The sequence below is a fragment of the Oncorhynchus masou genome, chromosome 2 (assembly GCF_036934945.1).
Source record: "Oncorhynchus masou masou isolate Uvic2021 chromosome 2, UVic_Omas_1.1, whole genome shotgun sequence".
Lineage (NCBI taxonomy): Eukaryota > Metazoa > Chordata > Actinopteri > Salmoniformes > Salmonidae > Oncorhynchus > Oncorhynchus masou.
The window spans coordinates 36407328-36431978 of NC_088213.1; the positions used below are offsets into that span (position 1 = coordinate 36407328).

General features: G+C 44.2%; 1 protein-coding gene across 5 annotated transcripts in view; it reads right to left on the reverse strand.

The window, feature by feature from the left end:
* Positions 1-19452, reverse strand: part of LOC135504213 (inhibitory synaptic factor 1-like) — a 44761-nt gene extending 25309 nt beyond the window's left edge. Inside the window, exons 1-3 of one of the 5 annotated variants that reach the window (XM_064922605.1) lie at positions 18799-19452; positions 16999-18337; positions 16369-16746 (exon numbers count right to left, since the gene is read on the reverse strand). In XM_064922605.1, coding sequence (XP_064778677.1) covers positions 16369-16518 — 150 coding nt within the window. In that variant the 5' untranslated portion in view covers positions 16519-16746; positions 16999-18337; positions 18799-19452. Of the gene's footprint in view, positions 1-16368; positions 18338-18539 lie in introns of all 5 variants that reach the window. The other 4 variants (XM_064922588.1, XM_064922572.1, XM_064922596.1 and 1 more) reach the window with 4 other exon arrangements.
* Positions 19453-24651: the final 5199 nt, after the last annotated feature.

Genomic DNA, 24651 nt, shown 5'->3' on the forward strand with positions numbered 1-24651 from the left:
AAAAACCCTTACACATGTTAACTCCATCCTGGTGGCACAGTGGATTAATTCCATGGTTAGAAAACAGAATACTATAGTTTTGAATCTCACTGATGCCATGTCACAAAAAAAGAAGAGTTTTTTTCATGATAAATGCCTAAGGACATTCATTTCCATATATCCTCTCTGTGCTTTTGGAGTTTGGATTTCAACAATGTTTTATTAAAAGTCTTATTGAAACATTCAGTGGCTGTTTTAAGGAAGTTGTTAAAAAAACTCAACATAACCTATAATTTCCACCATCAGAGCAATAAAACCTCCCAGAGTAAGACCTCCGTGCAACCTAAAAATAAACCTTTCCAGAACAGGCTATATTTTCACTTTCATTCTCAGAAAGTAAAAAAAAAAAACATTCAATTTTACCGGTCAAGAAACATATAGCTTCGTTCCCAGAACCAATGGGATACCAAAAACGTATGTTCCCACAACTTCCAAGGAACCAAATGTGCTAGCAGTGTTTAGTGTAGTGTTAAATACTGGCTGTGGTCTGTGTGAAGTTGTATTGCTTGTTTTTAACGACTTCACACAGCGGGTGGATGCTGTTTGGTCTTGATTTGCAATTCAAAGATCCACTACTGTTTCCAAACACGGTTGTTAGACTATTAAACAGTGTGCAAAGTTAAGGGTTGTAACTTTTGGCTATCCAACTAAGTTTGTTATTCCTCAAGGATACTCTGTGGTGTACTGGAGTCAGAGAGCAATAAAGTATATTCTGCCCGAGCTAGCCTCCCAGATAAAAAAGAACATCTTTGTGAATAGAAAAGTAGGGTATATTGATCTTGTTAACCTTTTTTTCTATGTTTAGATTGGTACTAAATGCATCACCCATAAAGCTATGACCATTCCAAAGGTTAGTTCAGGTGTGTGTGTGTGTTTGACGTTGCCTGGACATCAGAAGAGCTAGTACAGCATCAGAATAAAACAAGCTTGCTGAACATGAAAGATTGGTATGCAGACGGATTTTGGATAGAGACTCAGGGACACTCAAGTTATAGACATCCTCTGTTGTACATTATAAGCCATTAGGCCAGTTTTGTCACGAAAGAGTGGCTCTGCAGCAACAGGTATGGGTATGACAATAGTTTGGCATTTGGATGGTTTATTTAGTCCCTCACTACATTTCAGCTTTATGTCTTACTTATTTATTGTTCTGAGGCAGGCGGGCATGCAGCAATGGGTTGAGAACAGCGTGAGGTAGTGTTTTGCACAGTGTCTATCTAATTGCCTGACCAACAGTAGCTACAGTAAGGCCTCGTTCTAACCAGATACAGTACTCTGTCTCCACACTAGGCCTTGTTCTAACCAGATAGTCTGTCTACACACTAGGCCTAATTCTAACCAGCTAATCTGTCTCCAGACTAGGCATTGTTCTAACTATGTACTTTGTGTCTCTACACTAGGACCCATTCTACCCAGCTAGCACATAACATTCTGAGAACCATGTGTTTCTTAGAGCTTAGTTGTCCCTTGGTTGTTTTGCATGCAACCTTCCCATAATGTTTCCCACAGGTGTCCTCATGGTTATATTTAAAGCAATGGTCTCAAGTTTTTCAGAGAACGTTAAGAAACAACGTTCTTCTGTGGGAATTTCAATACTTCATCAGAACATTTTCTACAGATTTCTGCCATTTACTGGCCCCAAAAAGGGGTGAAATATGGGTAAAATAATTATAATACTTTCCTGATCTCTCAGATATTGGACAGACACTTCAAAACAAACTTTATTTTGATAATTATTTTGACAATCTGTTTTGCCGTGTGTGAATATGTTATTCAATGTGTTTCTATGGGCTAATAGCAGTAAGGTCAAATTCAATGTTTAATCAAATCATTTGTAAATACATATTTTTTTATATCTACAGGGGCATTTTAACACTGCATTGTTCTTAGCCCTGGGCTAGACTAGCTTTTCCTGTGTTCACACAAGTATTTGTTAACCCTGGGTTAAGGATTCACCGTTGTATTCCAAAGCCCTGGGCAAATGGACAAACACAACATGCGACAAACATTCTATCCCTGAGACGCGACCAATGTTACAAGCAATTTAGCACATTGTTTCTTCTTGCTTCTAGCCAAGCATTTTATTTCCAACAGTGATGGTTTGTATAAACCTCGGGAAACAATGCTTCACTTTTAAAATTCAATCTCGCCCTTGTACAGAAAATGCTGTGCATGAACGAGACATTAACATTTATGATCCAGGTGAAAACATGCAACAATATTATTATCATGGATATATCCAATTGAATGTCAATAGAAGCTATGAAAAAAGACAAAAAATGAGGGTTTGCTGCCCTTCCAGCTGTAGAGTTTGTAGCTTTAGTTGGCTACGTGAGAAGACATTAGCCAGCCTGCATAGCAACCATTTTTGTTAGGCATAGCAACCAATCTCTTTGTACAGATGAAAGTTTTAGTTTTTGTCCTCAGATGGAAAAAATAGTATGAATTTATTTATCAAAACTCATTACAGGCATCACGAGTATATGTCAATTAAGTGACAGTACAGATTTTGTGATTGGACACTGAGCTATCTAGCTATCTATTGTTCTTGACCTTGTTTCACACTGGCTATTTTGACACTGTGTTTCTGGGGCTAGCCCCGAAAAGTCGGTGCTAACCCTCCTCCGGAGCAGGGCCCACTAGCTCTGAGCTAAGGTTGGTGCTATCCCACTTTAGAATGTGTAAATGCGAATACGTGCTTAGCTCTGGGCTAAAATCTCCCTTAGCCCAGCACTAAGGAGGCTCTTAGCCCTGTGCTAATGTGCAGTGTTAACGCGCCTAAATAACTGTGTAAGAATGGTATTTAAAAACATCTCCATTCCATTCTCAGCATCAACAAAACTCTCTCTATCCTCTATCATGTTAAGTTTGTTCAGGTGTGTTGGCCGCGTCAACTAACTGGCCACACCTGATCTCAATGAGTGCCCGTTTCCTTTCAAATAGAGTCTGTTTCAATAGTCTAAAATGAACAGTTTTGTAAATTCTTATTGGAACATGTTCAGAACATTATGTAATCACCGTAAAATAACCTATAATTTCTGTTCTCATAATGTTAATAAATCCTTGCAGGAAATCTTTCAGGGAACCACAGAAGAATGTTCTCATACCCTCCCGGCAACCTAAAAATGTACATTCCCAGAACAGACCAAATTTTCACTTCCGTTCTCAGAATGTTTCAAAAACACTCTGTTTTAACCATCAGGTAACTTATGGCTTTGTTACCAGAACCAATAGGAAACCAAAAACTTACATTCCCACAACTTCCAAGAAACCAAATGTGCTAGCTGAGTAACTAGATACTCCGTGCTACACGAGGCTTCGTTCTACCTAGACACTCTCCACACTAGGCCTTGTTCTAACTAGATACCATGTCTCCAGAGCTCTGCTCCAGTCTTCAAACCAGAACCCAGAGCTCTTAACCTCGGGAGCCCTGGGGAGGGAAGGCCCCACACGTCCCCTTCATCCCTCCCTCCTGCAGCTAGGAGAGGCCAGAATGAGACCGTATATCATCTAGTCAATCATCCAGAGATATGCCCTTCACTTTAACAAGTCTGAGAGCATGTCTGCCATAGTCTCTCTGCCATTTGTTCTGCAGAATTTGGGGTCAGAACAGTTTGCGTTGAGCTGGACTGAGCTTCAGAGAGTCTTAAGACACTTCCTGCCATAGTCTCTCTGCCATCTTTTCTGCTCAGGACACGTTTGAAAGGAGGCAACGTTCTGTCCCAGCAATTAGCAGTCAGAGTAAGTAATGGTGTCACCTTGGTCCAGTTGTCTGCCACTGGTCCAGGCAGTGGGGGTAAGTTTTTGATGGTGTGTGAATTTTCCACAGATGCATGCGTCTTTGCGTGCCAGTGAAAACTATCTGCAAAGGTGTCATAGCCTACAACGTTGTAGATTCCTTTGGCCACAGGCATCAATTAGTGTTGCTGGAAAGGAGTGTGTGAGACATTTACAGAAACATTTACAGCGAGCGTACGTGCAAAGGGCACAGTGTCTCCTGTTGGTGTCAAGGTAAAGCACTTTCAAACAAGCTTTTAAAACAGACAACACTCCTGACTGTCTCTCACATTGTGTTTTTCCCATTGTGCAGATTTACATCATCCCTACCTCAGCACCACTGTCGTTTGTTCTTCACACACCATTTTCTTCTAAGTCCTAACCAAAGACCAACGCCTTTACCAAAATACCCCAAATACTGCTCTGCACTGCACCACAATTCTTAAAAAGGCTATATGTCATTTTAACTCCCTCTACAACTCTTCTTTACCTAATAATTGATTCAATTAAAAGAAAGAACATTGAAAATAGTTGATGCACTTTACAGATGGCATCCTTTTGCCTTTTTGGATGAATGCAAGACCAAAATGCAAGACCAAAATGCAAGACCAAAATGACAGCTTTGCTGTTCGTTCATCACTCTGCGGGACTGAGCTCCCAAGAAATCTCTCATTGATCTTACCAACATGGTATGATAATTAGAAAGATTAGGCTGTAATTTACATCGCAATTGAGAAAAGAGATAGCATTGCTGCTTACATCAAGGCTTGTTAAGGAACGCTTTAATTAATTGGGGATGTGGGCACTTCACTGAATGCATAATGCTCCATGAGTTGAGCATGCAGGACAAGTGAACAACCCAAACTAACCTGCAGTTCATGACCACGTCCGGATTTACCTGATTAGCATGGCTACGGATGCAGATGGAGATAGTTTTTGATTGTTGATCGGGTAACTCACATTTATGTCACCACTGCATTGTCCCCTCACACATAAATGAACCTGCTTTCCCTATGGTCCATAGCAGATGGGAAAAGACAGAGTTATGCTATTTTTGTATAGTCAACCATGGCACACACAAGTGAGGTTGAGACTAAATGGATGGGTGGATATGGATTTGGTGCTCTGTAAAATTGAATGTAAATCTCAATACTTGAATAGCTCTACTTAACATGAAAAACAATCATGCTTTTGCAGTTTCAAATATGTGAGTACATTCATACATTCATAAAGACCTCAGTTTTGTCCACATCAACAGTGAGATTATTTTTGTCAACTAAATCCTGTATCAGGAGGGCAGCGACTGCTGTGAATACCCAGTGTGGATGCAGGAATGACTGGTGCTTAATAGTCAGGCCCTGTTTTTATTGTCATGCATCTGCCACTGACTCACATCCATAGCACTGTAGACTGAAACATGCTGACCCTCCTTCCTGGTCCCAGGCATGGTTCTGGGAGTAACTGCTGCCTGTAGCCAGAGATAAGCTACCCTCTCTCTCTCTCACACACACACACACACACACACACACACACACACACACACACACACACACACACACACACACACACACACACACACACACACACACACACACACACACACGCACGCACGCACACACACACACACACACACACACACACACACACACGCACGCACGCACGCACGCACGCACACACACACACACATGCACACACACACATTCTCTTGTCCTTTCTCTGTATTTCACCATTTTCTGCAACATGCAGGCTGTCTGCACACTTGCAGACTCGTTCAGTAGCTACTGTAGGTTGCAGGAGATCTGATGCTGTGCCATTATCCCCCTGTAGCCTGCTCTTTGTTTTTTGTGCCGATACAAACCGAACCCCGAACAACAACAGGTCAACACAAAAAATCTTGACGTTGGGCAAAGCACTTCATCACCCTGGACTTTCTGCTCTGCCAGCAGTAACAGCTGATTCTGGGGGTTATATGTATTCAACCCATGACCTTAATTAGCACAGTGGAGATCTCCATGGCAACAGCTGATTCTGGGGGTTATATGTATTCAACCCATGACCTTAATTAGCACAGTGGAGATCTCCATGGCACCACTGTGGCCCGCCCCAACCCCCATCCCTCGTTCCTTTATTTCATCCCACGTCAACTGCAGCAGCTCTCAGCCAAACAAGGACAGCTAGACTTTAAATGCTCTGCCAATGAGTCATGTAGTTTGCCTTTTGGCAAGTGGCAAGAGCACACAGAATGAATAATCAAGTGAACGCTCTGGGTCAGGGGCTTAGATTTATGTGACGGGGGAGAAGCTTTAGCTCTGTGAAGGGTCATTGTAGTCATGATACCCCTATACTCCATCCATCCCTCACCCTCGCCACAGTGTGCTTCTACATCCATCCATATCCCTCTCTACTTCCACTGTATTGATTAAACACTCAGGCAACCTAATGCCACGGATGGATATTTTAAATGTAAGAACATGATCAGTGATAGTACAGGAAGAATGGGAAACAGTTGGCGCGCTAAAAAAATGACTGTACCTCCGCTTTACTTGCTGACACGGCTGCAAAGTGAGCGACTTATTATTTGTTCCCAAAATCAGAACACATGAAGTCGTTCTTGCAATTTCTCCATCAGCTATCTATACAATTTCCACTGAATAATCTCTGCAACAGAACCAGGAGCAAAGCAAGGGAGACGTGAGTCATAGTTGAAATGAGGACAGTGGAGCTGCTTTTCTTGTCAGTCTCTTGTCAGCCTCTGTAACTTTACATACAGATAGGGATGTCACTTTAGAAGGGGGTGTGTGTGCACCCCCTAGAGATCCTGCATAAACTCTGCCATGCCACCTGGAAGTAAGCTCAACTCACCCTAGACTATTAACAACACAGAGACAATATAACTAAATATTCACTTCCAGCCTGCATGTATGAAAGCTGTGCTCGTGGACCTGTTGTGGGTTGGGGTGAGTCTAGGTTCAATGAAGGTGGAGGTTAGCAGGTGACTGCTAGAGGGTGACTGAGTACACACGCAACCCGAATGCCCTTTCATACCCTCACCACCACTGTCAAATGACAAAAATATTAATCATCAAAACAGTTTGTTGACACATCCTTTCCCCACTGTCTGCTCTTACCTGTGTCCCTGAATAATGAATCTGTCCCCTCGTCTGTCTGTGCATCTTTCATCTCCGTCCCCACCGCCCCACCGCCCCACCGCCCGCCTGGTCTCCTGCCTGCCCGCCCACAGCTGACGCCTGCATCTGAACACTATTGACAATGACAGTGGTGGCAGTCATCCATGCGGAGCCAGGTGGCGGGCGGAGTGTGACTGCTACCACAAGGTTACAGCAGCACATAAATAGTCTGAGAGAGAGGGGGCTTGGATCCCTCTGGGTGGAAGGAAATGTCTGGCTGAAGTTCCAGGCCCATGCTCCTGCAATCAGTCACCAATTGTACTCCTATCTCTATCAACTGATCTGAGGTGTGCACTAAGATCATTGTTCATCCATTGCCTACCAATGGACTTCAGATGATTGTAGTGCTTCAGAGGTTTTGGGGAACTCACCCCTGCCTTCTAAGACCCTATTTAGATGACATATGTACACAGGCTACTCAGGAACAGAAATTAGGTAATGAATGACATTTTAGTCTGGGGATTCTTGGAATAATACTGCCTTCATAACCAACTGTGATAAATAACAGTTGTGAAGTTTATAATTACAAGTTGGGTGTATTCACATGCTTGAACTGGGAAATGCCGTCAAACAAGGAAGTCATTGAAAGGCTTGTGATTGTTTGATATTTTTTGCCCATAAAAAGCTACTTTCACTTTCTAAATCAATAGGAAGACGAACAGAATCAATTTTGCATGAACAATTTGTATTTTGTTCTTACTATCAACAAAAACTGCTGAAGATGCTGCTATGCTTGTTGTCTTACTGACAGATGACGTCGGAGGTTACTAATCATCACCAGTTGGAGGGGTGTTCAAGTGGATTTTTCCCAATCGTATGCTGGTATTTACAAAATTACGAGACGTTGTGAACGCTGCGTTATCTTGTTCATAGACATTATAGGAAGGTACAACAGTATTGTTGGCCTACTAAAATGTTACTGAAATATTGTAGAATAGTGGACCATATGGTGTTGTCAGGAGGGTGTGAAGCATTAAGATTCAGGTGCAAAATGGTGGTACACAGTCAGGTCTATAATTATTGGCACCCGTTGGTAAAGATGAGCAAAAAAATACATGTCCATGCTCAAACATTTTTTGTTTTATTCAAAAAGTGACCAATGGAGTTAAGGTCAATGGCATCATGAACTCTATCAAGTACCAGGTCATTTTTAGCCAAAAACCTGGTTGCCTCTGCCAGGAGGCTGACACTTGACCACAAGTGGATCTTCCAGCAAGACAATAACCCCAAGCATTAATCAAAATTACAAAGAAATGGTTAATTGACCACAAAATCAACATTTTGACCACAAAATCAACATTTTGCTCTCTTCCATTCAAACCACTGATTTTCAATGGGGTTCAAGTCTACTTGAAACCCATTGAAAATCAGTGGTTTGAATTGAAGAGAGCAGCCCATAAGAACAGATGAAGGATATCAAATATCTGGAAAGATTCTGTATGGAGGAATGGTCTCAGGTCTCTCCCAATGTATTATCCAATCTCATAAAACATTTTAGAAAAAGGCTCAGTGTCCTTGTCCTCGCAAGGGGGAGGCTGCTAGAGTATTGAAAAAAGGGGAGGCAATATATATATTTTTTATTGCTTCTGAAACAAAATAATTTTATCTGAGCAAAAACATAAAATTAATAGAATTCCCAAATGTTTTGGAGCGTACAATACAGCTCAGTATTTGTATTATTTATTTTATACAGTCTATTTTGCTCATCTTTAACAAGGGTGGCAATAATTATGAAGCACCTGTAGATGAGGCAGAAAAAGTCTTGATGAAACATTGAGTATGGCCTTACTAATAGTAATTAGCCCATAGAAAAGCTTTAAACATCACATTCATACATGATATTTAGTGGGTGGGGGGGACATTTTGTACTGGGGAGGATGGGATGGGGAGTTGGCGGTGTAAGGCCACCTCTTTTTCCTTATTCTTCTTCACATACAAATGTTATTAGTACAAACTCCAGTGTGATCAATATGATCATGTCTCTGTTTGTAGTTCTTACTTTTTGTGTCAGCCTAAGGGTACATATGGCATAAAGTGTGTAAATTGACATGAATATTGTACCTGAACCCCCCTCCCAACAAATAAATAGCAAAGCAAGCAAAAATGTGAGTATGATTTAAAGTATCTGTCCTATATCTGAGAGACATAAAAAAGCTCAAGATTTGTGTATATTGTTTTTTTATAGTGGAATGACCCATCCTCCTATGATGTGGAAAGGCCCTATCCAATTCATAAATTTTTTTGAGTGAGTGCATGTTCGTAAGGGGCTCAACTTCCGATGGTGGGGTCAAATTCATTTGTAGCCGGACACTACAGACAGAAGTTGGCACATTGGCAGTATCAACTTCAGATGAGTCCCGTGAAGCTTGTGGGGGTCATATAGCAAAACGGAGAATACCATCACGTTTATGAGAGTCTTAACTTTCAAGCCCAAACTGTTCGGACTCTGCAAACGATTTTATGAGAAGACCGATTTTCTTGATGTCTCCTGGTCTGACAAACACCGCTGTAGCTCTGCCATCTTCCACCACAGGAGCAGAAGGCCGACATTGGCGGATATGGTGGATTGAGAAGCAGCCCATGCAAAAAAGATATCTCTATCTTAAACCCATGGATTTTGATGGGAATATCGATTTCCATGCGGACATCAAATCTAGGGGGTTGAAAATGATCACCTGAACATGTTAAAGCCCTAAACAGGTATTTTATCAATTAGCAATTCCCTTCACAATGAATACTTCTCAATAGTTGTCATATTAATGACCAATACATAATACATTACATATCAGGACATAACATCACATAATCATTAACGAATAGCCTATAGATATTAGGAAAACCTGCTGTATACAGTATGTGGATGTGATTGTGACTGTGGGCACCTGCAGGATAATTGCTGCTGGATAATACCTTCTGGTATTAGTTCTATCCGGAGTACTTGGAACGTCAAACTCTGACGTCACTCTATTGAAGTTGGAATTCAAAATGGTTAAGGTAAGGGTTAAGGTTAGATTAGGTTAGGTTAGGTTAGTTTTAGTTTAGGGTTAGGATTAAGGTTAGGATTAGGGCAACAGGTTGGCGACACAATGTAAGTTAACTTCTAAAATAGATTTTACAACCTCTTCTCGTGTGTGATATTCTGTATAACAACTGTGATGCATATTAGTCTACAAAGGTTTTAGTAAAAGGACTATGCTTGAAAACACGTGCACATTTTGCAATCTGAATTTGTCGCCAAATCAGAGGATATGAATGGAGTGGAATATCTCACTTAAAGGGCACTCCGGTGTGAATCATCAAAAACATTCATAAAACCGCAAAATAACCAGACAATGCATGCCTGGTCAGATAGGCCAACAGCCAGAATTGATCAAATGAATCAAATGCCTGATTGAAAGGTTTTTAAAGGTTTGAGGCCGCAGATGCTTGGTTGCCTGTTGTTAAAGCTGTTGGGCTTTTCAGAACAATCACATTATAGGCTCATTCTAAACTGGGTCGATTCACCCAATCATAGCAAAGCAGTTATTAATATTTTGCCCAAAACCACGTGAGGTTTTGTAGGTTCCTCAGTCTGTCACAACGAACCATAATGTAATAGTGATCTAGCTGCCCTGAGCGTTTCCCTGGTACAGCCGATGGAGAGGAAAAATTGGTCTCTTGACAAGTAGGTCACCTACTGTATTAATTTGGGATATTCATGCTTTCAGACACATTCATAACCTACATGTCTCCAATTTCTTCTTTGGTATTTGTGCCCCTTCAGTGCAGTGACATTCAACCTTGCAGACATTTCACGGGAAGTCCAAAGAAAATGGTTTTGTCAGTGTGAGTAAAGTATGCTCAGAGACCATCAAGTAATGTAGCTATTCTATTCTGGGGGCCTGCTTGTGCACGTCAATGGATGCCATTTCTTCACACCATTAACTACAGCCCACTGGTTTTATTCACAGCTCAAAGATAGGCCAAAAACAATCCTAAAAACGCCCACAAGCACAATTGCTAAAATTGATATAAGCTGTTTCAACCGGTCTGTCGCCAGCCTGTACAGCAGGAGGAACCATTCTCTCTCTCTCTCTCTCTCCTCTCTCTCTCTCTCTCTCTCTCTCTCTCTCTCTCTCGCTCTCTCCCTCCCCTCTCTCTCTCTCTATCTCTCTCTCGCGCGCTCTCCCTTCCCTCTCTCTCCTGTATCCTCCCCTGGAGGAAGGGGAAGGGTTGCAGCTGCACATTATGTACAAAGATGCATAGCAAGCCCCCTCAATCCTCTACCTCATGTAATGGTATCTAGTCACAGATAGCTGGCGTTGTAGAACAGATATGTGGCTTACCAGGTTGATTTGATAAGGGCCAATTTTGTACCTCGCCTGGGCTCTAACCAGGAACTTTCATTATCATCTATGCTGAGTGCAAGGTCCACAGAGAAGGAGAGTTCAAAGGGCCTGCTAATCCACTGGGTTTTACAGGCATGCTGGGCTGGTCATCTTAAAGTAGCTGTAGCTCCACAGCGGTGCTTGGTAAAAGAGGCTCAGGGGAACGGTATGCCAGCCTGGTGCAGTTTTCTTTTCTCTCTCCTCTCCACAGCTCCCTCTCAAGGTTAGAAGCCACTAAAGCTTTAACTCTTTATGTCCCACTGCTAAGGTGTTACTATAGGAGCGTTATGGGTCATTCTGACGCGGAACTAGCCAGGTTACTGGTCAATGAGGTCATCCGAAGATCACGTCCGGGTCACATGACACTGACTGAGGAACACAGGAATGGAGATGGGGGAGCAGGGGGGGGGGGGGGTGCTGACTGAAGTCAGTACAGATGATACTGAAGTCGCCCTGTCGTGTTGTTCATGTGTAGAATTTAAGGAACTTTGCTGGAGGCATAATATCACCAAGTTTAATTGGAGAATTTAATTTCAGCTCACAAAGGAGGTCAGACAAGGTGGAACAAATTGACATAGTATTGCTTCACTTCTGTTTTATCTCTGGTTGTACGTGATGCTATAGGAAACCCTTTGGCCCAGTTGTGGCAGGTTTAGTGATCCTATCAACTCTCAGAGGTGACGGTAAAGCCTTCAGCATAGCCCAGTGAACTCCATGTGCTTGCAGGGCAGCTGGTGAGCGTTTCCCCAGCCCCTCAGCTTGGCCAAATCCTGCCCTTAATCTTCAGTAAATTGCCTCGCTAGTCGCTACCAGCATGCTGGGCTGGGGCACCCTCACTGGAGAGGCCACGATAAACTGGGCAGTCAACCTAGGAAACTGGCAGGGAAATGGAAACAGTTGCTTTCTGGGAAACGGTCCACCAGGGCACAGAGACTGATTGTAATTTGTGATAAGTGGGCTCAGGTAAACTAAAGGAAACCTACATCACCACCTGCAGCGCTAACACATGATTAGTTTGTGGCCACAGGGGCATCTTTTTAACACTGTAGATTTTTTTATATTTTATTCAACAAAGACCCTTCCAATTAAGGCACCTGTTCTCACACTGAACATGTTTTTTTCAGACCTGAGAGGCTGGGTTGGTGCACCAATTTGCAATTGTCATAATTGTGCTGCTAGGCAATGAGTGTCACTGTGACTGCACACCTAGTGTCCACCCTTTGACACTACAGCTGTCAGGTGGCCTCGTCCGTGCCACGGGGCACTGTCGGCAGGGGAACAGAGAGCAAACAGAGGAGAGGATAAACGTCCACTGCAGAAACAGCAGCCTTTGATTTGGATTTAGGGCTTCCTGTGGCTACCTCTGTGTTCTGACCAGATTTGAGCGGTGCTGAGCTCTGTGGCGGTTAGCCGAGTGTGCCGACTCCCTTGGCGTCCCCCACCGTGGTGCTGGTGCCCGGTCCAGACTGGATCAGGACGGAGGCCCAGTGGCTCTCTGACTGATCTTCAGCCAGCTGTTTATATTTTGTATTCCTTCCACCGCATCACACGTGGCCCAAACAATGCACCGTTTATAGAACGCCACAAAACATAAAAGTGCTGCTTTCTGCTTTCTAATCAGGTTATTTACATGGCATTTTCCTTTGTCCATTTTCATTTTTGCAATGTTTCCTTGATTGTTGCTAGATTGAATCCCGAGCTGACAAGGTAAAAATCATTCTGCCCCTGAACAAGGCAGTTAACCTAGGCGGTCATTGTAAATAAGAATTGGTTCTTAACTGATTTGCCTGATTTGCCAGAACAGTGATTGGGCAGCCAGACTCCGAGTTCTAAGAAATGGTGCATATTGTACTCTGCCAGTGATAATTGCTCTAGGTATTTCTTTCTTCCCTCCTCTCATTAGCTACCTTAATTCTTGCTACTGGTTTTCTTGGCCGCCCTATTTGCATTTTCCTCTCACTGAGCAAGGAAATCTTCCGTCCTCTGCTCTTCGTATGATTCTACATAATGACTAGCTCCACATAATAACAGTTCCCTTTTGGTTCCATCTAAAGACGTGCCTACCACTCGTCTCTCTTTGTTTTGCAGCATGCCTGCTCTTCCCCTCCACTCTCCAATTTTTCTGTTCTTACCGCCTCATTTAATGCTTTCAATTTACCAGTCTTATATCTCTCTAATACCCAATATGGATGTTTTCTTACATTTGCTATTCCTTAGCTATTTTAAATAGCTTTTATTCATTTGGATTCAGTTTTAACAAAAAAAATATATTTCATGCTGCAGAGGATGCTGTGATTTTCATTTGGTTCCATGTTTGGCTGTCAGAGATTGCAAGGGTAATGTTGACATGATACCCCGAATTAAAACATTCCTCTACAGCTGCTATTGCTGTTGATGTGTGGAGAGTATATTATCAGTGTGTTTCATTTTGGAGTCTTCATTTAGATTCTGTTTTATTCTTTCTGTGAAATTGCATAATGGGATTCACAAATGTGACACAATTGAATGGTAATGCTGGAAACATCATATCTTGAAGCGCGGCGAGTATATAGCTGCTGTAATACGTTTCTGTATGTAAATAAGATCAATGGCATCTCTCTATGTGATTGCGATGCCTTTTAAACTGACAGTTGTTATGATGACTTCTTCTCTACGGCTTGGTTTAGTTTTATGTATGGTATGTAACGTTGTTTGTATCATGCCTCCATCTCCTCTCCTGTCTTCACACCTCCAGCACAGACCAATGGCTGAATTGAGATGAGGCAAGGCTGTGGGTCTAGCTATACTATAATTGCCAGTTTTAGATCCACTTCCAAAAAAAACTATTTTGGCTCTGCCATGGTGGCTCTACTTTAACCCCTTCTCCTAAACTCTGTGAAGGCATGGGGCGACATTACGATAGCCTCCCCTGCTGTGGTCATGGAGCATGTCTGAGATAACCCACATACTGAATGCAGGTCTGGGCCCGGGGCCATGTACTGTCCTGGTCCTGTATGACCAGGGTTCAGGCCTGGCTGTGGAGACAGTCATTTATGAGCTGTTGATACAGTATGTGGACTGACGGGAGCTCTGCTTGTCTTTAACCCTGAGAGCTCTGAAATCAGGCCAGCTCCCTACGGACCTCTAGAGATAATCCTATATTTATCTCTGCTGCCTCCGGATCGCCATACGCCATCAGGCTTCTCCAAACACCATCCTACAATGGAGTGATGATCCACCACCCAGTCAGTCCAGTTCAGTTCACATTCACTCACCACGTTACCCTGACTCCCGTTATTGAGTTATTTATTTGTTTTTCTTAACAGAGCCAGTAATTCATAATTTATTTATGTGACAGATGTTATCTATTATGTTATTCATTTCATGTGGCCAAGAATGAGAGATTTTCCGGAACATTAGGCAGCCATGCATCTGCCGGTACATTGAGCACTAATGCATTTTTTCACCTTTTTAACGTTTTGCTATTAATACAGTCCACAATGGAATAAATTAGCAAATTGCTAAATATTGATACTACTGCCACTACTGCTGTTGTGGCTAACACAATCTCTTTCTACCAATTTCAATATTTCTATTTGTGTTCCCTTCAGAACGGATGATACATCGGCTGCTATATTGAATCCTTTTTGGGGTTCTGAAATAAGAAACGTAATACTGTATATGTTGGTGCTGGCAGAGCTAGACAGAGGTAGCTAGTGTTTTTGTTTATAAATAGCTCCAGCCAGCATTATTCCACTTGCAGGAGTCCCATAATCATCAATCACTAGAGCACCGGTGGGTTTTTTTGGACTCAGAGGGAAGCGTGAGCTGTGAGTGAGCGGTGTGGAGCGATGTGAGCCGTGCCCTTGCACCTCTCCCCATGTGAGTACATAAAGGAGGAAGTGGGCGTGGGGGAGTCAGGGGAAGGTGGTGGTGATGGAGTGAGTTTTGACCCCTCGCCCTCCCACCCGTCCCTTGGTCTGGTCGGACTCTATCCTCCCCTAGGTCTCCAGGGCACTGGGCGTGCCCCCAGCCCCCCACTCCTGGCCCCCTGATCAGAGGGAGGTCGGGAGGCAGGTAATAACAGATAGGGTGGGGTTGGAGTGGGGATGTGTCAGAGAGCCACTATTTACTCAGAGAGAGAGAGAGATATGGAGAGGGAGAGAGAGTGAAAGGAGGGAGAGAGGGAGAGGGGGGAGGACATCCTCTGGACGAGGGGCAAGATAGCAAGGGGCAAGGAGGCAAGATAGCTTTGCATTTACACATGTGTATGCACATTGCACACACATGTACATACACATGGACACCCACGAAATACACACACACATACACGCACATCAATCCTGCATTCTAATATCAATGAATTTTTCAAAAGTACAGTAGACATTCCATAAAGACCCACACGCTGTCACACACTATATGATCGACACACATATTCTTCCTGTTCGCTCATCCCTTTTTGATGCAGACACACACTCTGATCTTTTCATCGCGTTACCATGGCAGTTGTGAAAATACAGTAGATATCCAGCTGATAACAAAATGGTTACGTAACTAGTGCAGTGCCAAGTCCTGTGTCTTACCTAAGCACACCTCTTCTCTCCCCTGTGTTTCTGTTTCAGCCCAGATTCCTGGCTCTGCCCTGCTTCTTCTACAGCCACTATTTAAAGAAGGTTTCATAGGACGCTGAATACATCTGAACAACACTTATTGTTGTGTACACAATGATATCGGAATTAGCCCTCGAATGGCAAAAGGAAGATGGTATTTCTAATTACAGAAGCAGAAACCGATGTTCTCCTGCCACCTGCACCAAAGCCAAAGTGATGTCATCTTCAAATCCTAATTAAAAGCATCTCTATTCCGTGAAATGCATTCTATACACTTCATTCAATGCAATCCTCTCAAGGAGTAACTCCCCCATCTACCTTACTCCTCCAGCCCCCCACCACCACCCCCGGAACCTCATCCCCAGTAAGGTGAGACAGTGGCGCATGCTGCCCGCTATAGTGCCTCACCTCCCGGAGTTCCTTGGCCACATCCTTGAGCTCTTTGAGAATGCCGTCCAGCTGGTTGATCACCATCTTCATGTGGCTGCGGATGCGTTCTCTGGGGGTCTGGCTGGGGGTCTCAGAGGTGTCCCGGTCCGGAGCTCTGCTGAGGGACATCCTTCACAGGGCGACTTGGGGCCAGGGGCCGGCGGGCTGAGGGCAGGGGCGGGGGGGAGCCGATTCGGGGTCCATGTCTCTGGCCGCGAGGAGCCTCAGTGCTACTGATCCGAACAGGGGCCCCGGCCACGCAGGGAGACCTCAACATCTTAAAAGCCCCTGGACAGCCAAAAGACCTTGCCTGGCCTGAGCGCTCAACCCCCTGGCGTTACCCTCTGCCATCCATGGCTCCAGGATGGATTGTACCAAAAATGAAGCCAAAAGAAACATGAAAAAAACTCAAGTTAGATCCACGGAACAGGAGGATGATGAAAAGAACAGGAGCTAAGATGGTGTGTGTGAAAACACCTTATATAATAGTGTTGAGCCAGAGAGCCTACTCATCTCATGTGTCAGTGTGTACGTTTGCATCGGTCTCTGAGGAGGATATTTATTTAGATCGTCTGTCAGAGGAAGTTGCTATTTTCCCCTCCCACTCACCTTCCTTTACAGTCTTATTTAGCTGGTACGATGCAGTGACTTGGTGTCAGCCAGGTTACTGTAAAAGAGTGCATCCCAGGTTGTCAAGCTGAACAAGGGGTTCATGTTCAGCCTCCCTGTAGATCAGAATATCCAAGCAAAGAAAAGTAGAACTCCCAGCAGTTGCTCATTTTTTTTAATGATCTTGGTCTACATTATTGGTAGGCAGTAGGGACAAGCTTTGGATTCTAAATATACTCCCTCAGTTTGGCATCTGTCTTTTTTCGGGAGAGAGGAGAACAAATCCTTGTGAAAACAAGAGATATTCCTCCTGTGTCCTCCGCCGTGCACGGTTCCCTTTCTCTTAGAAGTGACGGGAGAATAAACTCATCTTGAAGGAATAAAGAAATAGCCCACATCAAAAGCAACTTCTGCACCCATCCATTTTATGTTCAGATGATGCCCGACATGTGTTGTTCATTTCTCGTCAAAGAGAGGAGTAAGGAAGGTAGGAGGAGGGGTGAGAGTCTCTCTGTGCATGTGTGTGTGTGTGTGTGTGTGTGTGTGTGTGTGTGTGTGTGTGTGTGTGTGTGTGTGTGTGTGTGCGTGCGTGCGTGCGTGTGTGTGTGTGTGTGTGTGTGTGTGTGTGTGTGTGTGTGTGTGTGTGTGTGTGTGAAGAATGTCCAATCTTTTGTTCAGTGGCAGGGCTTAGTCCAGGTGGCAAGATTGAGGATAAACGGACATCTTAGCGAGTAAAATGTGACTAATGAATAGAACGTGCAGGGGAAGAATGACAAACCAACATGGTGATGAACCAGAGGAGGTGAAAGAGAAGGAGGAAGAGGAGGGTCCTTCCCCTGGCGTTAGGGTCACTTGCGTGTCCTTCCTGCCCATGCAGTGTCCCAAATCCTGCCCTTTCAGATCCGACTGTTGGTCCACTCTGGTCTGCAGGGGTGTGCCCAGAAACCAGACACCAGAGAAGATAGGAAGAGATGATTCACTTCTCTCTTTCACTCCCCGAGTTGTTGCTAAGGGAATCCAGCAGTCTGCCTGGTTGTGCTGCTGATTGATTCATTATATTTCCTCCTTTGTATCTGTGCATTTCTCCTTTGGTGAACAGTTTTCAAAAAGGCAGAAAGCCCATCTCCATCCAGCAGTAAGAGGTAAATCCCAGTAGCGCCTCCCCAGGGACAGCCGGAGCCCAGGCACAGGCAGGGGGGCGAGACACACACGGAATCCAGGCTGATGCTACTGCCAGAGGGCAAGCTGGCCAATCACACATGACACCTGGAGAGACGAGAAGGAAAGCAGTTGTTTTTTTCTTCCTCTCTCTCTTTTCTCCTCTCAAGGCTCAGCAGCACTGCAAATAGAATACAACAGCAATAGAACAAGGAAGAGAGGGAGAGAGAGGGAGAGAGGGAGGCAGGGAGATAGACAGGAATTAACTGCGGTGCTGGAATTTCCCAATGTTTTTAGCTGCTGTGAAAATGCACATCTAGTCTCAGCAGGACTCTCCCACCTTCCTCTTATTAACACCAAAACACAGACACACACACACTTACCTTCTCTCTACATCAGCAGCTGTAGCTGTGTCCAGGGCTTGCAGTCTATGCTCCTCTGTGATACTGACTGATTAAATGCACAGGAGGATCATCCAAGCCACACACATCCTGCTAGTTCTCTTGCAGTCTCAATCTCTCTATCAAAACACACACTGACACCCACCTCTCTTTCAGCCATACACTCACGTGCTCGCACACACACATATTATACTCCCCGACTTGTTCTCTTTGTATCTACCTCTCTCCCTACATCACTTACTGTCTTCCTAGAGAAAGCAGCTCCAGTCAGAGGGCGAAGAATTAATTCAGTGCCGTGGCTCAATGGAAGGAATGAAGGAGAGCATGTGGGAGGATGGAGATGTGGAGGAGGAGGCGGGATGGAGGAGGAGGCAGGAGGAGGCAGAAGTGGAGGTGGGCGGAACGGCCCTGACAGCAGCACTCTTAGACAGCAGAGAGAGGAGGCGGCTGAAGAATAGGGACCAGCAGCAGAGTATAGATCCGGCTGCTGCTGCTGATGATGATGCTGAGGCTGAAGCTGTTGCTGCTGTAGATGCTGATGCTACCGTTGCTCCAGTGATGATGCTGTGGAAAAGAAGAAGCCACTCGCCATCCTCATCAACCCTGCCAGCGTCAGGAAACAGCAGAAAGAGCTTCTGCGTACAGAGCTGTGGAGAGGATCTGTATCAGTCAGAGCCCTCTGGAGGCTGCTCCTGACGCCAATCTGTCTCTCTCTCTCTCTCTCTCTCTCTCTCTCTCTCTCTCTCTCTCACTCTCTCTCTGTCTGTCTCACTCTCTCTCCGTCCCGTCTCTCTGCCCCTGCGCCCTGAAGTGTCCTCGCTGACTGCCGGATGAAGGCAGGCTGATGCCAGGGTTTATCGTGAGGCTCAGGCTTCTGCCAGCACAACTTGCTTTGCTTCTCCGCTCTGACTGTGTGGAGGAAGGAGGGGCCTGGCGTTTTAAAGGCACAGCACTAGCTAGGTAGCTACAGTCTCCTCTGCCTGGATCCTCTCTCCCCTCTCTCTTTCCCCTCTATGTATCTAACTATCTTTTCTCAGGATGGACTCTTCCTCCGCTCACAGACAGCCGTCCCTTCACTAGGGAACGAGTGTCCAAAAATTGCTGGCTGTTGCATCATTAACACACAAAGCAGGTTGGGGTTGTTATGACCTCATCGAGGAGGGACTGCATTACCTTCCCTCTCCCTACACTCCTCATTAGGATGTTTTGATCATATCATCTATCTAACCCCTCCAGAGGCAATTATCTTAATGGGAAATCTGTAACAAAAGCATGTTGTGTCTTTTAGCAAAGCAACAATGGCATGTTTTACCGGCAGTTTTCAGCAGGTAGTGAATGTAGGTTTCCTGTGGGTTTTTGTGGGTAAGTGTGCTAAGAGGCTTTGACATTCTTTTGCATAATTGTTAAGGGAGATGTGCTGGAAATCGAGGTCCAGATGAGTCTGAAGTGAGGACCAGTGTGGTTTGGACTACCAGGATCACAGACAGTGTACCACTTATTTGAAGGGCTAATTGGGAGGATTCTACAGTAGAACATGTATTCCCTTTGTACATTTGCTTTGATTAATAAAACATCAGCTTTGCATGTTCTCTTTCTCCTTTTGAAAACATCAGTGATAAATACTATACCATATTGAAATACGTCTCTGTGTACCTGCAACTCTATATCTCTTAGATCAATACTTCATTTACATATGGTTAGCAAAGCATTGACTCACTCCTGCAGGTTCATGCTCTACAGCATCCGTAGAGTACGACCCCGCCTCACACAGGAAGCGGCGCAGGTCCTAATCCAGGCACTTGCCCTCTCCTGTCTGGACTACTGCAACTGTTGGCTGGGCTTCCCGCTTGTGCCATCAAACCACTTCCAATTTATCCAGAACGTTGCAGCCCGCCTGCAGCCCGCCTGCTCATTCATACACTCCACTGGCTTCCTGTCAGGACAATGGTGCTTACCTACGGAAGGAACTGCCTCTCCGTACCCCACACCCCAACCTGATCACTCTATGCTGCCTCCTCAGGTCTCTTGGCCCTCCTACTCATGCGGGAGGGCAACTCCCACTCAGCCCAGTCCAAGCTCTTCTCTGTCCTGTGGTGGAACCAGCTTCCCCCTGAAGCTAGGACATCTTCTGAAAACATCTGAAACTCTACCTTTTCAAACAGTATCTTAAATATTTATCCTCCTCACCTCAACCTCCCCCCCACAAAAAAATCCAACCAGCACTTGCACTTGACCCCTCCCCCTCCCCTCCCCTCCCTCCCCTAGCTCTCTACTGATAGTTACTTTGTTGAGGAAAAGTGTACTTTCTATCCCTGTGATATGTGATTGTCCCACCTAGCTATCTGTAGATGAGTGCACTAACTGTAAATCGCCCTGCATAAGAGCGTCTGCTAAATGTAAACATTTAAATGATTGACATCCTTGATAAAGGGAAAGCTATTTTTTACATTTCTTAAACAGATATGGTTTTGAATACCTCACCTTGCGAGGATAACGGCACTGAGCCTTTTACTAAAATGTTTTATGAGATTGGAGAACACATTGGAAGGGATCTTAGACCATTCCTCCATACAGAATCCTTCCAGATCTTTGATATACTTCATCTGCGCTTATGGACTGCCCTCTTAAACTCAAACCACAGGTTTTCAATGGGTTTCAAGTCGGGAGACTGAGATGACCATTGCAAAATGTCGAGTTTTTTGGCCTATTAATTAACCATTTTGATGTGTGCTTGTGGTTATTATCTCACTGGAAGATTCACTTGCTGCCAAGTTTCAAGCTCCCCACTCGGCACACACTGGTTGAATCAACGTTGTTTCCACGTCATTTCAATTAAATTACGTTAAGCCAAAGTGGAATAGACATTTAATTGACATCAAATTCCGAGCAACAGCGAGCACCAAAAGTTTTGTGTGTGTGTGTGTGTGTGTGTGTGTGTGTGTGTGTGTGTGTGTGTGTGTGTGTGTGTGTGTGTGTGTGTGTGTGTGTGTGTGTGTGTGTGTGTGTGTGTGTGTGTGTGTGTGTGTGTGTGAGTGAGTGACGTGGCAGAGCATTACGTAGAGCCAGGATTTTCACAAACAGCTGTCCTTGATCATGTACAGTATTTGATTTGGGTTTACTGTTAAATGCAATAACTGTTTTCAATATCATTTTTTTTTCATAATTGCATTTGTTATGAACAGTGACCATATCTATTGCAAGTGTATTCATAGTCTATTTTAATGGATGTGTCACCAGTGGAATTCCAGTGGGTTGAAAATAGTTCCCTCTCAGGGATGCCTTCATTGGAAAGAAATGCCATTATTTCCTGCTATAATATATATTTTAACGGTAAGGTCATCCCGACTATTGAGTTTTACTATGAATCTGGAGCGAGTCCAGAGAAATATTGCTTCCACTTAATATTTATCTACCCTGGATTTATTGTGCCTGGCCGTTTATGGAGAAGTTTTATAGAACACAATATTTTTCTTGAGGGGCACACACAAAGACGTGCTGAGCGGCCGTTGTACTGTAGACCTATAACGGATCTGAGTCTGGGTGGGGTGTCTTGACTGCCTCTGTTTACCTCACTCATAGTCTACTAATATGATATTTCAAGGACCAAGGATCTTTTTATTACAGTTCATTTTTTTGTCTTTCTTCCTTGGATGCTTGTCTACACCACAGCCCCCTGGCTGGCTCTGCTCAGGACGCGGGCAGTAGGATGTATTTCTCCTAATAAACCTGAGAGAGATGAACACAGAGGATCAATAAAGGTCGTCTAGCCTCCCTCTGCCATGTTAAAGTATATGTCCAGTAAATATCTCACTTTTAAAAGTTCATATTCTGTTAACTCACACCCAAATAATGTTGTTGACTCATCCTGTACTCGTATTTGTGGCAAAAGCATAAATTGGAGTAAAAACACATCAAAAACCCCTCCTCAAACTTGTATCTCCTCAAACAGAGTGTTTGGAAAATGCTTGCTCCTTCCTCAGAGAGGAGGATGAGCTGGCCAATCAGCGGTCTACTCGCATGACCGGTGTATACCAACTGTTGTTGGGATACGCCCACACCATTCCAACACAGAAAAGTTGCTTTTTAAAATGCTTAAAAAGCTTTTTTTTGGATGGAAAACAATTTCACTCATATTGGAAATTAATTATAGGTCATATTTCATATAAATCTGGAAACACTGGGCAGTTACTTGGATGGCTGAGCAGAATGATTTGTGAGTGTTCTAAAGTATCAAGCACCACTTAGATGGAACTAATCATGATTCCCTTTGGAGAGTGATCAAACTTTAACAGGAAAAGGACATGCCCATAAAAATCCCTCTGTGTCATAATCTAACAGTCATTAATTGATTTTATTTACAGAGGGATTTGTTGTTCCGATCTTCTCCACTGTGTGGCACTGTGGTGTATTTGTGACGTGGGTAGCTTTTTGTTCTCTGTCAGTCTTTAGCAAAATGGTGGCTTGAGAGAAGCATCAGAAGTTCACAAAAAAAAGGACATTTGAGAATATTGTTAAAATAGCAATACAAAACAGCGGATATAATCATAGGCAACAATAATAGGCTTATGATACGCGTGTACAAGGATTCATCATTTAGTATAACAGGTTACATTAATTCACAAATCTCTTGGAAGACATTGATAAAATAATGTGCTATTTTGGATAAGCAGTTGGTTATGTCTACATTAGAGGCATATGAGTAAAGGGTCTATACGCTATTGTGGAGGCACCAATAATTTCCTGTGACATCATACCAGTATGTGAAGCTGCACAGTGTCTACGGCCTTTTCCCAGCCCCATGTATTAATGTGTTGTGTTGAGTCTCTGTCATGTTGGGTCTGTTTGTTTTTATGTATGGGAGTTTAAATTATTCTGAGGTTTGATTCGCGGCCAAGTTTGGTCTGTTTGTTCCTGTACCTCAGGGACAGCTCTCTGTCAGGCGCCTGCCGGGGGATAGGATGGGATGGCGCATCTAGCTGCTGCACTACGCTTGGCCACATTCAGTCATGACCTGTTTACTGTGCTCTGTCTGCCCTGTTCTTTACTCCAGATCTCCCACACCACACACCCACAGAGAGACACAAACCCAAACGCCTTTCCTGCAATCAGCCTATTCTGTTCCTCATTTAGCTTTTAGTTGATGCTGTGTGTGTGTGTGTGTGTGTGTGTGTGTGTGTGTGTGTGTGTGTGTGTGTGTGTGTGTGTGTGTGTGTGTGTGTGTGTGTGTGTGTGTGTGTGTGTGTGTGTGTGTGTGTGTGTGTGTGTGTGTGTGTGTGTGTGTGTGTGTGTGTGTGTGTGTGTGTGTGTGTGTGTGTGTGTGTGTGTGTGTGTGTGTGTGTGTGTGTGTGTGTGTGTGTGTGTGTGTGTGTGCGCGTGCGTGTGTGTGGGAAAGCAGCGAGCAGGGCAGGTCACACACACAGGACACAGTGTGATGGATCACTGCACCATGGGTTTACATTCCTGGCCGACGAGCCATGTTTATTTTAAGGCCGGGTACAAATGCAACCACAACCATGTGTTTTGCACATCTCTCTCTCCCGAGATCACTGTAGTAAGAAGGCTGAATATAAGGGTCGTCCTCTCCACCTGTTGTACTTGTGTGTGATTTGTATATGAGTGTGCAGTGTAACAGGTTCTAAGAAACTTCGATCGCTGGCCGTTCCCCTCTTATGCTTATTACATCGGTGCCGTGCCACAAGCCTCTTGGTCGCTCAATATAATGGTAATGTTTTCTTTCTCTCCCTGTTTTTCCTTTTCTGCTCGTTTCCCTGGGTGCCCTCTCTGTCTCCTTGTGAGATGCTAAGTAGCAGTCCCCCTTTAACCTCACCCTTCTCTCAGTATCTTTGGTGCACCGTGCGTTTGCCAAGAGCTATAAACTAGTGTAATAGAATTGCAGAGGGGTTAGCCAAGATAGCCCCTCACCCCTACTCCTGGCTTCCCAGACGAGTGCTAACAAGCTCAGCGGCCTCATTGTGCATTCATAGAGAGGGAGGCGTGCCAATGTGGTTCATCTGCCCTGCCGTTATATCGCGCTCCTCTCTCTCTTTCTCACCTTCTCTCTCAGACACACCTATTCCTTTCTCCTAGCTGGCAT